This window comes from Canis lupus, chromosome 28 (assembly GCF_003254725.2).
Source record: "Canis lupus dingo isolate Sandy chromosome 28, ASM325472v2, whole genome shotgun sequence".
Lineage (NCBI taxonomy): Eukaryota > Metazoa > Chordata > Mammalia > Carnivora > Canidae > Canis > Canis lupus.
Genome location: NC_064270.1, coordinates 30,201,843 through 30,217,567, shown reverse-complemented (window position 1 = coordinate 30,217,567; position 15,725 = coordinate 30,201,843). Strand labels below are relative to the sequence as shown.

At 41.1% G+C, this 15,725-nt stretch overlaps 1 protein-coding gene across 5 annotated transcripts in view; it reads right to left on the bottom strand.

Annotated features, from left to right (window-relative positions):
• Positions 1-6,154: 6,154 nt before the first annotated feature.
• Positions 6,155-15,725, bottom strand: part of LOC112672429 (SEC23 interacting protein) — a 39,007-nt gene continuing 29,436 nt past the window's right edge. Inside the window, exons 16-19 of one of the 5 annotated variants that reach the window (XM_025467435.3) lie at positions 15,325-15,510; positions 14,462-14,621; positions 13,847-13,948; positions 6,155-6,529 (exon numbers count right to left, since the gene is read on the bottom strand). In XM_025467435.3, coding sequence (XP_025323220.1) covers positions 13,867-13,948; positions 14,462-14,621; positions 15,325-15,510 — 428 coding nt within the window. In that variant the 3' untranslated portion in view covers positions 6,155-6,529; positions 13,847-13,866. Of the gene's footprint in view, positions 6,733-13,846; positions 13,949-14,461; positions 14,625-15,324; positions 15,511-15,725 lie in introns of all 5 variants that reach the window. The other 4 variants (XM_025467432.2, XM_025467431.2, XM_025467430.3 and 1 more) reach the window with 4 other exon arrangements.

The following is a 15,725-nucleotide window of genomic DNA, read 5'->3' as shown; positions in this document are numbered from 1 at the left end:
CTGCTGAGCCAGGGCTGTGTCGTGGCTGCCCCAGGGCTGAAGGACAACTGGTAATGGAAGCTAGAATGGAGAACCAGCCCTGGGAGGATCCACCTGGCCATGGTCACTGAGCAGCTCAGGGTGGACACACAAACGAGGACACTTTCTACACACTGTGGTCAAATAGACCATCTTGCATTTATTCCTCCCCTTCTCAGTTTTCAAAGGGTAGTTTTGCAAACATCGAGGTCCTATTTGTTTTTTGTTTTTTTTGTTTGTTTGTTTGTTTTTATTTACTCATGAGAGACACAGAGAAAGAGAGAGAGGCAGAGACACAGGCAGAGGGAGAAGCAGGCTCCCTGCAGGGAGCCCGACGTGGGACTCGATCCCGGGTCTCCAGGATCAGGCCTGGGTTGAGGGCGGCTCTAAACCACTGAGCCACCCGGGCTACCCTCGAGGTCCTATTTGGACCAAGATTTGGGAATCTTCATTAACAAGAGGCTTTTAGCCCTCCATCAAAGAAAACAGCACTTCAGGCAAAAACAATAAAGCAAATTATAACCCACAGCTCCTAAAATTTATCCTTTTCTTCCATAGGTATCGTCTGAGGAGGTTTCAGCTTATGCAGTAATAATGAAATAAGCTTTGTGACTGCCTGGCATTTCCAAACAGACTCAGGCAGTCAATCTGCAAGTATTTGAAAAGACTTCCCTTAATTTTTGAGGTTTAGGTGCACTTTTTTCAGCCCTGCCACTAACTGTGTGGCCCTGGCAAGACGGCACCTTTCCAGAAGCCTCAGTTCTCTCATCTGTATAATGGGGTGGAGAACATCCACCTCCAACAGACTCCCATAAAGACTACACAGAGGGGGCTAGAACGTGCACGGTCAATGCCCAAACCCAAGTGCCCACCCCAGCTCTAGCCAGGGAGGAACATTCTCTAAACGACAGCAGCCTCATTCACGGGAAGCTTCTCCAGTAGTCAGAGGTGCCCTGCAAAACAGCTCTGTAAGTCCTCACCAATAAATACACCCTGGAATGGGAAGAAAGTGAGTAGCCAGGCATGGATCTGAGAGGGGCAGGAAAGGAATGCAGTTTCGCTGGGAGCGAGCACTTGCCAATATTCCAAACTGTGCTCTTTCAACAGGAGTGAATGCTATTAAATCATTACAGGAAGAAAAGGCACTGTTAGAAATGTTGTCTTTGGGGGATCCCTGGGTGGTGCAGCGGTTTAGCGCCCGCCTTTGGCCCAGGGCGCAATCCTGGAGACCTGGGATCGAGTCCCACGTCGGGCTCCGGTGCATGGAGCCTGCTTCTCCCTCTGCCTCTCTCTCTCTCTCTGTGTGACTATCATGGAATAAATAAATAAAATCTTTAAAAAAAAATGTTGTCTTTAAAACAAATATTTTGGGAGGGATACCTGGGTGGCTCAGCAGTTTGGCGCCTGCCTTTGGCCCAGGGCGCGATCCTGGAGCCCCGGGATCAAGTCCCGCGTCAGGCTCCCGGCATGGAGCCTGCTTCTCCCTCTGTGTTTCTGCCTCTATCATGAATAAATAAATAAATCTTTAAAAAAAAATCTTTCCCTCCCACTCTGGCCCTTCTTCCTTCTCTCTCTTAAAACAATAAAACAAATATTTTGGGATGGGACGCCTGGGTGGCCCAGCAATTGAGCATCTGCCTTTGGTCCAGGGCATGATCCTGGAGTCCCGGGATCGAGTCCCACATCAAGCTCCTTGCATGGAGCCTGCTTCTCCCTCTGCCTACGTCACTGCCTCTCTGCCTCTCTGTGTGTCTCTCATGAATAAATAAATACAATCTTAAAAAAAAAAAAAAACTTAAAAAAGAAAAATCATTTAAAAAATAAAACAAATATTTCAATGAAAATCATACAACACACTTGGCTATGTTTCGCATTTCATGCCTAATAACCTAATTTCTTCCAGTGGCCCGAGGGTGTGATGCCCTTGCCCACCTGACATCCTCCCACAAGTCTTGAATGCAGCCACCCCTCCCCCATCTCACCTGGCTTCCACCCCTCACCAGTCCTTTGGGCCACCTCCTTGGGAGGCCATCCCTGACAGCATCACTGAAGCGAGGGGAAGGCTACATGGGGTTTCATTACACCATCCCCCATACTTTTGTGTATGTGAAAATTTCCAGGACAGTCTCTTAAAAGTCACCTTTTAATAGAAATGACAGAAAAACATGGTAGTCATCTCAAGTATACCATTTCCACCTGTCCCTGAACCTGAACTGCAGCTCACCCTCTAACAAATCTGTTAGCTCATAGATGGGTCCTTGATAATCCCTGGTGTGTTTTATGTGTCGTCATATAGTTTCATACATACTGAACATATTTTATGGTAGTTTCCTAGAATATTAAGCATGTATAACTGTCCAAATTCTCTACCCTTGACCTGAGACTAAGAGAAGAAAATATGAAGTAAAGAGGCTGCATTATCTCACTAGCTCCCATTGGTGTTAACAAGGCAAAGTTATTTTCTAACTTTTCTGTGCTAAGCATCCTGCTATCTGCATGAAGCAGGCAAATCAGCATTAGCATCCCCACCCCAACTGGCTCCATCGCCCCTTGTTTTCCTTTCTAAGGACCGCCACCTCCTCCAGGCTGCCACGCTTCACACACCTGCATAGCTACTAGCAGCTCTCAACTCTGAGAAACCTGGCCCCAGTACGGCCCAGGACGACAGGAAGTGGTACCAGCCAGCCATGAAGAGTGCTTCTGGTGACAGATCAGTAACTGTGCTAAGAACAAGTGACATTCTGAGCGCTGCTAGCATGTCTGGCGCTGTCACATGCATGCTATTTCCGTTTGGTCTCATGACTGAGGATGAGGTATTTCATGGCAGAGCAAACTGACCAAAACCAAAAAACGCGTTGTCTGCCGAGAAAGTATTGCACGAGCAGCCACAGCTAGGAGCCTGGACACAAAGGCCGGTGGGCACCAGAGCTCTTTATGATGCTATCAAGGTTCTGGAGAGCTCAACTTGGAGGTGAAATGCCAGGACAAGGCTGATCGCCTGCTGGAAGGACAGACATCTGGGGGAGACAAATCAGCTGACGGTCCACCAGGGCTCCGTGGGGATGGATAACAGCAGGGACACCGTGCTGGCACCGCAGCTCCCCAAGGAGCTAAATTCTATCAACTCCTCTTAGAGGACCCACCTGCAGAATTGACTCCTTAAAACCAGAAGGCCAACCTACCAAGTTCTGAGAACTGTAACCTACAAAACCAATTGCTGGGACACCCGGGTGGCTCAGCGGTTGGGTGCCTGCCTTTGGCCCAGGCCATGATCCTGGAGTCCCGGGATCAAGTCCCGCATCGGGCTCCCTGCGTGGAGCCTGCTTCTCCCTCTGCCTGTGTCTCTGCCTCTCTCTCTCTGTGTCTCTCATGAATAAATAAATAAAAATATATTTTAAAAAAGAAAACCAAATGCCCTGCAGTTCAATTCACCCTCTTCCCAGATGGCAAAATCTACACAGGAATCCAAGTCATCACCAGGGTATTCCTTGGTACACACTAAGGTAGTGAGATGCCTCACGTCACAGAAACCTAAAACAACAGCAATATAAATACCATGGCCAATCATCCTGGGTGTTCTGGGACAGTCCGGATTGCCGGCACCCTATTTACAGTGAGAGCATACGTCCTGAGTCTCTCACATGTATGATCTTCCTGCCAGGATGGTGGTTATCTACCCTCTGCCTCACTGCCAAGGCTCTATCCAGATCACACCTTTCCAATAATACACTTGCCTCAAAAATCAATACGACCTATGTAGTTCGTTATAATTACTCTGATTTTGAGGAACACCCTTACTTGGTAGAAACACACAGGTCTGTCGGAGCTGGGAAGTACTTTCCCCTTGTTACTCGACGAGTGAACCAGCCACATTATCATCGTTTATGCTATGAGGACTCTGACCTCCAACTTTAGACACTGATGTTTTTTGTTTTTTGTTTTTTTTTTGTCCCACACACTGCATATGAAACCCTTTCTGAAGAAGGAGAGCCCTGACCTTCCCACCTGGGCAAAGTGAGGGCATTAACCAGATTAGGGGCTGGAGTGGGAGGTCTCAGGAGGGGATGGGCTCTTGCTGGGGAAAGAGGTCATCAAGCTGGACTCAGCAGCTCTGCTTGCATCTAGATTGCATTCTGGAATTTGGTTAAAGTTCTCACTTGAAAAAGGGATTCTGCTGCTTTTTAAAAGTTCACAAACCACTGATCTGGATGGTTTCCCAAGGTCTTTTCCAAGTGTTAAATCATATTTTTGATCCTTAGAATTCTTTTATTCAAAAAATATTTGGAAAGTGCCTTACTATGTGACAAGACTGTGCTAGGCATGGTGGTACCAATAGTGAACAATATGCTAACAAGTGCAGATTCCACCCTCAGGGGACCTACTAATAGTTTAGCTTTTTGGGGTTTTTTGTTTAAGAAATTGAAGAGTAGGGTGCCTTAGTGGATCAGGTCGTGATCTCAGGGTCTCAAGATCAAGCTTCAAGTCAGGCTCTGTGCAAGACATGGAGCCTGCTTAACATTCTCTCCCTCTCTCTCTGCTCCCCATCACCCCACCCCACCCTGTGCATGCACACTCTCAAAATAAATAAAATCTTTAAAAAAAATATTTAAGAGTAATATAAATATGTCCATAGGCAGAGTCACCAAAACACTCTAATTTATGTTTCAAGTATTAAAATCTCAAGATTCCTAAAATTTCTTTTGGCATTGGTTCAATTATTTCTTCTCTGCCCACAATAGTCAGAAGACATAGGCTGAATGATGCAGCTGAAACCAGCTATAAATTGAAAAATCAAACTGGATTTTATTAAGTATATACAAATAACCTTTGGGGTGCCTGGGTGGCTCAGTCAGTTAGGCATCTGTCTTTGGCTCAGGTCATGATCCCAGAGTCCTGGGATCGAGTCCCACATCGGGCTTCCTGCTCAGTGGGGAGGCTGCTTCTCCGTCTCCCTCTGCCTGCAGCTCCCTGTGCTTATGCTCTCTGTCAAATAAATAAAATCTTTTTTTTTTCAAATAAATAAAATCTTTTAAAACATATATTTATATACATAAATAAATATCTTTCTTCTATTTTGGGGAAGTACAAATTAAAAGAAAAACAGTAGTACTAGATCCAGAGACATAAAGGCCAAGAGGAGTCAGTGAAAAGTGTATTCCAGCCCCAATCTGCCACTAGATCTGCAGAGAAAGGCATGCAGTGTCATGTCCTCAGCTGCAGAAAGAGGTGGTTGGAAGGAATTTATGCTACCTGAGATCACTTGCAGCTCTAAAACGGTTCTGTCCTACTTCTATTATTAGGAGTAAATGCTATGAATTAAATACATACAGCAGGCACTCACAATGAAAAGTCAATAAATGCTGAAATCACAGAAATATTCAAGGAAGAAGAAAAATACAGACGTTTGCTGCTTTTTAAAAATGCAGTTGCTATTTTATTCACACTAATTAGAATATATACACAAAAAAATGTGTATCATGTTGCTTTCAAAAAATTCTATGTTCCATGAGAACTATGTAATAGACAGTGTAAAATGTTTCTACTGCATAACAAAAGAAGAAAAATCAGCATTCCCATGTAGTATTAGGAAAATATTTAAAATAATTTGAAGTTATAGTAAAACAAAGTGGAATATTACAGAACAGTCTTTTCAAGAAGTAGATTTATAGTCTAGAAGCAATACATTTCATACTTTGAAACACTTTGGTATAAGTGAAATTAATACAAAGGAAAAAAACCCAAGAAACTCTACTTTGGTTCTCACATTAATTAAAAGTTTAGCAACGAGGCAGCTGCACAGCTACCTCAGATGACAAAATGGGAAGCCTCCCATTTGCCCCCCACACCCCTGCTGGACATGGATGTGCCAGGAGAGCATGTCAAGGACTTCCGTGCTGCAGGAACATTTCACTTGCACAACTACGCACTGAGTGAGTGCTTGAAAGGCTTCATAAAACCTCAGATTCAGCTTGGAATATAAGCAATCTTGGCTACTTCCTCTTAGATACAGATGACTCCGTGGTAAAGCAGCTCGGAGAACTACAACTCACATTTAAAAATAGAACATAAATTTTTGGAAAATCTTACTACTACAGTTTCTCAAGAAGTCCATACTTGAAAAAAAGAACATACTACATTAATTTTAAAAAATGCAAGTTTAATAGCCCATTGGCAATAGCTTTTTAAGAAACAGAAATAACCGCCTGCATGCCACAAATATGTCTTCATTGGTATCACGCGTCGCTTCGACAGCTGTACAACTAAACTGATCGGAGGAAATTTTAATTGCATCATTTGAAAAATTATTTTTTCTTATCTATACTGTCCACATGTGGTACTGATTTTCTTCATTGTCTTTCTGTTCTGTATGTTTTCTTTTAAGTGACTTCTTACTTGTGAGAATTCTTCCCGAGTAAATGCTGATGAACTGCTTTTCCATCATCCATCACGGGAGCAAACTGGGAATGTCCTCTGAAGGTTTACTCAGCAATGTAATTTCTACTCTGACTTTCTGGAAAGACAAGAAAGTCTTTAAAAGAAAGACAGAATCGTTGGTGAGATTTGCAAACTTACAGTAATAAAGCACAAAAGACAAAAGCACTGCTGTTCCTTCCTGAGTGAAGACAATATTCCATCGGGCACTCAGCACTGCCACATCTGCACTGTTGGCCGCCTCCGAAGAACACAGCCCGTGAGCACAAGGCCTCGTGGCTTCTGAAGGGACAGAGGGTGGCAGAGAGCATCCGGTGAGACTAATGGGCATGGGAGATCTTCAGAACGAAATGAGTACAGAAAGTAAAAGAAAAAATTTCTGTGAAGGTCATGTGAGGCTTTTTAAAGAACAATTCTAGAGGATCTCTGGATGGCTCAGTAGGTTAGTGTCTGCCTTCAGCCCAGGGCATGATTCCGGAGACCCAGGATCGAGTCCCACACGTCGGGCTTCCTGCATGGAGCCTGCTTCTCCCTCTGCCTGTGTCTCTGCCTCTCTCTGTCTCTCATGAATAAATAAATAAAATCTTTAAAAAAAAGAACAATTCTAAAAATGAATCGAGGAGATACACATAGAAGAATTATTCAACAGAAGTGCTCTACACTTAAATGAACCACGTAGAGAACTGTCGATATTCTAAATTAATAATTTTATAGTTTTATTATTATTATTTTTTAAAGATTTTATTTATTTATTCATGAGACACACAGAGCGAGAGACAGGCAGAGACACAGGCAGAGGGAGAAGCAGGCTCCATGCAGGGAGCCCGACATGGGACTCGATCCAGGGTCTCCAGTATCACACCCTGGGCCAAAGGTGGTGCTAAACCACTGAGCCACCCGGGCTGCCCTAATTTTATAGTTTTTAAACCGTATCAGGAACTTAATTAAGTTCCCACCCAAATTTTATAATCAAGTATAAGAAGAGACAAAACAATGAACAGTGAATAAATTAGGTGTGAAATGAAAGGTTCTTAAGTTTTTCCTGTTAGGTGATTATTAAAATCCGAGAACTACATTGTTTGGGTTTTGTTTTGTTTTGTTTTGTCTTGCAGAAAGAAACTGTCAGGGGAACTTATGTCATTACAAAATTCACTTGGAACGAGAGCCAGGACTCATGGTATCCTAAGTCCCTGCACTACCAGACAGTAAAATCTATCAAGTTACAATCACCAAAACACCGTATTTCACTAAATGTAAGACACCATCAAATGTAAGACCGCTATTTTTTGTAACCACACAGAAATGAGGAAGGATACTTAGGATACAGAGTCTAAAAAGAGACAGAAGCCACAAAAAGTGGGGATACTAGATGGCTACAGCCTCAAGTGAGAGGTAAAGAAAAATAAACCTTCATCTACAAGGGCCAGCAAAGAAGTCTGCACACTTCTTCCTTGACAATGGTAAGAGGAGGAAAAAATATTCCTTGATATTTGAACTGGTCCCCCAGCTCTATAAGCCTACAAGTTTTGTGGTCTGAATTCACACTGGCAACATAGTCCAAAATATCTCAAGCAGAGAAATTAGCTTAAGCAGACTCAGGTTGGTAGCACTGCCTTAGTAAATGGCAGAAAAAAATGCAAACCATCTTGGGAAGAACTCAACTGTCATCCAAGCAACAGCTGTTTAGAAGATACAGTCCAAATTTAAAGATAAAATGTGGAATTTATAGGACTTGAAATCAGTGAAATATGGTTGGCAGATACATAAGTCAATGGAAGAGATGTCCAAAAGCCTCAAAAACAAATACTGGGTATACTTCTTGTGATTAGCTCTGGGTTATATATGGAAGTATTGAATCACTGTGTTGCACCCCTGAAATTTAACACTGTATGTTAACTACATTGGAATTAAGATTTTTTTAAAAATCAATTTTCTCATCAAAAAAAAAAAAAAAAAAAAGAATACTGGGCATATAATAAAAATGTCAAACAACAGCATATCAGAGACCCATCATGTGACCAAAGGGTACATTTCAATATATGGCACAGGCCAAAAGAAACTAAGAAAAAATTAATTCCCTCTCTATTCTTCTACACTATAAAGTTGAGTGAATAACAAAACTGTTTAAGAACAAAAAAATTAAACATAATACTGAAATGATAATCTCAGAAGACTGGCCGACTTGTTTTTAAAACATGCTCTCTACCCATCCAGCCCCCCAAGAGCCAAGGCCTAAGCAAAAATAAAAGGCAAATGTCAAACTGGAAAACAACTCTACAGTGACAAAGGGTGAGTATCCTTAAAATATCACAACTATAAATCAGTTAGAAACAAAATACCTTACACCACACCTCCATACCTTTTGCTCAAAGGCCAAGGCTAGGCAACTGACAAGAAAGACAAATGAAGGCGGGCACTTGATGGGATGAGCACTGATTTATACTATATGTTGGCAAACTGAATTTAAATTTAAAAAAATATTAAAAAGACAAATGCCCAATGAAATATACCAAAAATGCTCCATTTTCACTAGTGACAGAAATATACACGTTTTAAAACAATGATAACAATTTGTAGATATCAAATCAGCAAAATTTTTAAAAATGGTAATATCCAGTGTTGGCAAGGATACAGGAAAACCAGCACTTATACAGACATGAAAATTGAGCAACCTTTCTGAAATGCAATTTAGCAACAGGTATAGATCAAAATCCTTTGAAAATGTACAATACTCTTAGATCCAAAAATGCTACATGTAGGAATGTCTCCCAAACAGATATGTGCAAAAGGTATATGAAACTACATGTCAGATTTATAATAAAGTTGGAAAAACATCCAAACACCCAACAATAGTAGATAACTATTTTAATAATTAGGACTACAAATTAGAATATAATGCAACTATTAAATATATCACTAGAGCATTGTTTATACTAGATCAGAATAACCTAAATGCCCATCAACAAAGAACTGGCTAAAAAACAGAAATACTGTAGCAGTCAATGGGATACTACATGACCATTACAAAGAATGAGACAGCTCTTATATTCTGATATATCTACATCCCTCTGTCTGAAATGATCTTTCCGCAGATACCCACTTGGCTCACTTGCTTCAATGACACATTATCAGTGAGAAGTGTCCCTCACCATCTTATACAGAACTTGTCCCATCCCAAGTTGCTCCCTCTCTGCTGCTCTATTTTTACCATCTGGCACACTGCAATCCTTTATTTACTGTCCATCCTCCCCCTGAGGAAAGAGGATCCTTGAAGGCACCAATGTCACCGCCTATCCGTATCAGTGCCTACGCTCCCCACTTTCATCTGGTACTAGGTTTGATGCATCCCTGATTCTTTTCTAAGGCTAAACACTTCACTTGGCCTTGACCCTTTCCCACACTGCCTTTTCAAGTATTTCCCTCCACAATTATTCCCTTTTGTTCTTGCCTTATCAATTTCATCCCCCAATACTGGATCATTCTCAGTAGCAAACAAACACACCTTAATATTATAATATGTCCCCGAGTCTTATTTCTATTACCTTTCATAGCAAAAAACTCTTTCCTCTCTGATCCTTTACATCTCCTCAACCCACTTTACCTCTGCCATGACATGAAAACACCTTTGTTTAATCAAGGTCACCAATGATGTACTACGCTTGCCTCAAGCCAATGGCCAAGTCTTGGTCCTCCTCTTCCTTGACCTCTCTGTCAGCAGCACTGGACACTGCTGACTACTCTCTTTTGAAGCAATCTTCTCTCAGCTTCCCTGAGACCACAAGCTCCCGAATCTTCTTTCACTTCAATGGTTCCTCCTTTACCAGATGACTTCTCTTCTCCACCTACACACTCCAAGGTGATCTCATCCCGTTTCTGACTTCAAATGGCCACATATATGCTGATGACTGATTTTAAAGTCATCATTTTTTTTAGGTCTGAACTTTCTTCCGAGCTTCAGGCCATCAGCTTCAGAACATCAACTACTGACTTAACAAAACTATTGATTCCTCCATCCCCTACACCCCACAAAAAACCCTGATATGTCCACAAGCCTTCTCAGGAAAAGGTACTACAATCCACCCAGTTGCTCACATCAAAATCCCAAGTCATCTTCAACTTCTTTCCTTTCTCCCTCATGATGAATTTATCTGAAGTCCCTGGCTTCACTCCCTCCAAAACAGATCTGCACTCAATCATCTCGCAATATCCCTACCACTGGAGCCCTCATCAGCATCACCACCAGGCACTTAACTATTCTCCCTCCCTCCCTCCTTGCTCAACACTCTGCCCTCCACCCAGCACCCAGGGCTTTCCTTCTGAAGTCTAAGCCAAGTCATATCGTTCCTCCCGTTAAAACTTCCATGTTTCCATCACACTCAGTAAGATGCAAAGATCTTACCAGCTCCCTCATAATCAGGCCTACCCACCTCTGACTCCTCTCCTCCTGTGTTCCCCTTCATTTATTACCCCCAGTCATACTGGTCTGCTTACTGTTCCTCAAAGGTGCCATGTCTGTTCCCATCTCATGATCTCTGCAGCTTCCCTTCCTTCTGCTTGGATCGTTTTCCCCATATCCTTAGAGTCTACCTCCCTCTCATCTTTCAAATTTCAACTCCAATGTCATCATCCATTGTCTTCCCCAGAAGCAACCCATCACTCACATCTTCCTATTTTTATCTCCACAAGACCTATCAATATCTGAAATTTACTTATGGATCAGAGAGCACAAGTTTACTATCCATCTCTTCCCAGTGGGGGTAAATTCTTTAAAGGTGAGAATGCTATCTTATTTTCCACTTATCACCAACACAAAAACTGGTGCCTGGCATATAGTTAAGTACCAAATAAATATTTGCGAAACAAATGAGAGACTATTTTATAATTGAACATCTGAACTGGAGTAGCTTCTGACATTACCTTTATTTTAGTTCTGTAATATCAGAAATGGTGAGAACTGATAAAACTGTATAAAGAGGCTGGCTGCAAAATGGCTTTTCAGACCTCTTACCCACTCTGTACTAACATCCCCTAATATAAATTAAGAAATGAGCTAAGTGCACATTAATGGGAAATTGGCTAAATAAGATGGACTATACACAATAGATTACTATGTAACCATGGAAGAGAATGAAAAAGATACAAACTAATAAGGAAAAGCATACAAGTTAGAAGGCTGATAGAAAATATCAAGTTGCAGGCAGCCCTGGTGGCTCAGTGCCTTAGGGCCACTTTTAGCCCAGGGTGTGATCCTGGAGACCCAAGATCGAGTCCCACATCGGGCTCCCTGTATGGAGCCTGCTTCTCCCTCTGCCTTTCTATCTCTCTCTCTCTCTCTCTCTGATGAATAATAAATAAATGAAATCTTTAAAAATAAAAAAGAAAAAGAAAATATCAAGTTGCAAAACAATACTGTCAAATGAGATCTTTGTTTTTACCTGCACACACATTTGATTAGACATGCACAGGGAAATCTAAGGAAACCCTACTGAAAGTGGTTATCTCACCAAAATAAGAAGGTGGAGGCTGAACTTAACATTTATTATTAGGAAATTCAAAAGTGCCAAGAACTGCTTTTGAGTTCACAGTTTAGAGCTCAACCACTTGTATTTAATGCTTTAAAGGCTTTAAATTTCTTTTTTTTCTTAAGATTCCATTTATTTATTCATGAGAGACAGAGACAGAGAGAGAGGCAGAGACACAGGCAGAAGGAGGGAGCCATGCAGGGAGCCCAATGTGGGACTCGATCCCAGGTCTCCAGGATCACGCCCTGGGCTGAAGGCGGCACTAAACCGCTGAGCCACCCAGGCTGCCCTAAAATTTCTGTTTAACACTACCTATTCTTTTAAGTGATGCATAATCTAGTGAGGATGATGAGCTACCACCATACACCTGTCAGAATGGCTACAATTAACAATATAAGAAACAACAGCTGTTGGTGAAGATGCGGAGAAAGGGGAATTCTCTTGCACTGCTGGCAGGAATGCAAACTGGTATGGCCACTCTGGAGAATAGCACCGAGATTCCTCAAAAAACTAAAAATAGAACTACCCTACCATCCAGCAATTGTTCTACTAGGTATTTACCCAAAGGATATAAAAATACAGATTTGAAGGGGTATATGTACCGTGATGGTTATAGCAGCACCATCCACAATAACCAAATTATAGAGAGAGCCCAACCAAATGTGATGGACTGATGAAGGGTTAAAGATGATGAGGTATATGTATACAATGGAATATTACTCAGTCACCCAAAAGAATGAAATCTCACCATTTGCAAACTGAGGATCGATGGACTCAGGAAGATGGGGATGGGTTAGATGGCTGATGGGTATTAAAGAGGGCACTTGTTATGATGAGCACTGGGTACTGTATGTCAGCAGTAAATTACTGAATTCTATTCCTAAAGCCAATATTGCACTGTATGTTAACTAAAATTTAAATAAAATTTTTAATAATAATCTAGCAAGGAAAAAGAGGGGTCAGGGGTCTCAGGAAGACAGGAATGCAGTGTGTCTGGCTCGCAGGTTGGCTCATTCATCATAGGTTTGCCCCCTCTCTATTCCTTCCCTCTATAAAGACTGGGGTGCATAAAACATTGCTTTTACAATCCTCCCTGGAGCCTGGGTTTGGAGGAGACATGGAATATGTGGCACAAGCTTAGTCAATAGGCATGAGTGAATTCTGGGACACATTTTTGCTTTCCTAATTAAAAGGAACAGATATAACTGCCAATGTCCTTTCCTCCTGATTCTTGTCTTGAACGTACACACAGTGCCTGGAACCGCAGCAGCTGTCTTGTAATTATGGAGTAAGAGCCACATATAGGTAAAAAGATGCCAACAATGTGGGCATAACACATGAACTCTTCCCATTACACAAGAAAAATAAACCTCTATTCATTTAAGGTACTGTGAGTCAGGTTCTGTTTCTACAGCCAAAGGAATTCCTAGCTGATATTCCTAGGAATATCTTGTAGAAAGAAACCAAAAATAAAAGAACTCAAATAAAAGCAGACGGAATTAGAAAGAAAACTGTTAACATATCAAAAATGTAGATTGCAAATAAATTCCCCTCCTTAACATCTCTATTCTGAATTTTTTAAAAAAGAAAAAAAAAACAAAACACCAGGAAGAAACAGAAAAGAGAGAAAATTATAGTCAACTTCAACACTATAAAAAAGACTTCAGACTTTTTTTATATATATATAAAAGACCCTGACTGGTTCAGTGAGTGGAGCCTGTGACTCTTGATCTCAGGGTCATGAGTTCTAGTCCCATGTTGGATGCAGAGATTACTTAAAAAACAAAAAACAAACAAAAAAAAAACCTAACAACAAAAAAAAGATTTTAGAATGAAACATTCAGATTGTATGCACACAATAAAGATAAACTCACACAGTGAGGCTGAAGTCCAATCAATGCTGGGGCTGTTCTGGACTAATGTTCATTGTTCGATAAATTTCTTTAAGTAACAACAGGGCAGTATCTTCAGATTCCCTATCACAAAGAAAAGAACATGTTTACTTTGGAGACCATTAGTAGAAATTAACCTCTATGCATACCGGTGCATACCTGTGGAAAACGCAGCTTTTGTTTTATTCAACCCTACCTAAGAAAGGCAAATGAAAATAAGGTAGTATAGTCTTAAAGCTGTCCTTAAAAACTGGATGGATACTGACCAGCTACAAAACAGCTGTGTTGCAATTCTCCATGGTGACAGGGGATATATGAAAGGATGGCTTTTCAAAGTCCCTACCACTTCCATTCTGTGAAAGGTACCCCTACAAAAATCAGTGTGCACGTACTAAAGTCCTTTGGTAAAAGGCAGATGACACACTGCCATCTTGTGGATAATAAAATAACGGGGGAAAATACGGATTTTGAATATATGGCCATTGAAATTAATATTTCATCGTAAGTGATAAATCGGCAAAAGAGTCTCCCCTAAAACTGCTGTATATGCCAGCACCTACAGGCCGCGTGAATGTTATCAAAGAAGAAACTACTTACCAATAGCACAAATGACTCTGAAGAGCGAAAAGATATTCATTAAAACTCTCTATTGGCTTTTCTTGAAGAACGTAGTCAATTCGGCGGCCTCCGTTTAGCATTCCAACCTTTCCTAAGTAGTCCTCATCCTTGGAAAAATCTGGACTTTCAACAATCTTTTCTGCTAAAATTTAAACCATTTCAATATCAAAGTCAATCACTTAATCATTATCCTTTGACTTTAGCTGACTTTCTGGGCTCAAGAGAATATCGCTTGACACACGTAGCAACCTGGGGAGATACCAGGCTCACTTCCCATTCCTCCAAAGAGCCAGGAGAAGGAAGAGGGGCTGGTTACCCGAGAGAGGAGAAAGAGCCAACGAGCTGACAGTTTTGAAGAAAAGGGGTGAGAGAGCATTGTAGAAAGAAAGGAAACAGAATTAGAATCTGAAGAGAGTCAAAAGCATCATGGCACAATGACCTGACAATGCAGATAAAGTCTATAATAAAACGACAAAGGTAGACAACATCAGAAGATATTTTCTCACAGTGGGTCTTTAAAATGCCTGAATACAAGCTTTGCTCTTAACTCTGATATTCCACTCTGGCCTTAGGAATCTCAACAAAAACAAGATTGCAGAGTAAAAAGTCCAGCAACTAACTATCAGGCAAAACCCTGGAAAAAGAATGGCATCCATGTTGAAGTACAGTTTATCACAACAGATTTTCCTTTATATAAAAAAAAAAAAAAAAACAACCTCCATATTTTAACAAAAAAGACCAGAATGGAAAAGCATCATTAAATAATTCATAATGTATACAAATAATTCATTATGTTTACAAATAACATTTGTACTAGAAAATGCCTCAAATGCCAAATTTACCTTCAACTACTTGTTTTTCTTCTTCTTCTTTGATTTGATGGGCCACTTTTTCCAGTTCTTCTTGCAGCTGAGTTGAAGAGGTGTGAGCGCGGGCAAATTCGTTTAATGTCTGCCAAGCGCTTTTCAGGGAGCTAATAAAACCCTGCTTCAAATCAGATCCCATACGAGAGAGACTGTCTTTCAACTCTAAAGAGATGAAGATGACACATCAACTTAATTAGTCACAAGGTGAAATTCTGTGCCATAAAAATTCAAAGTTAACACTCTTCTCAGACTGGATGAATCCTCTCTTAAACGCCAAACACTCAGAGTTTCTCACCCAAGAACTCTCAACATATTAAAATGTTTTATAGAGGCTTATTCTGTCATCTTTTTTAATAACCAAAGCTAATCCAGGCAAA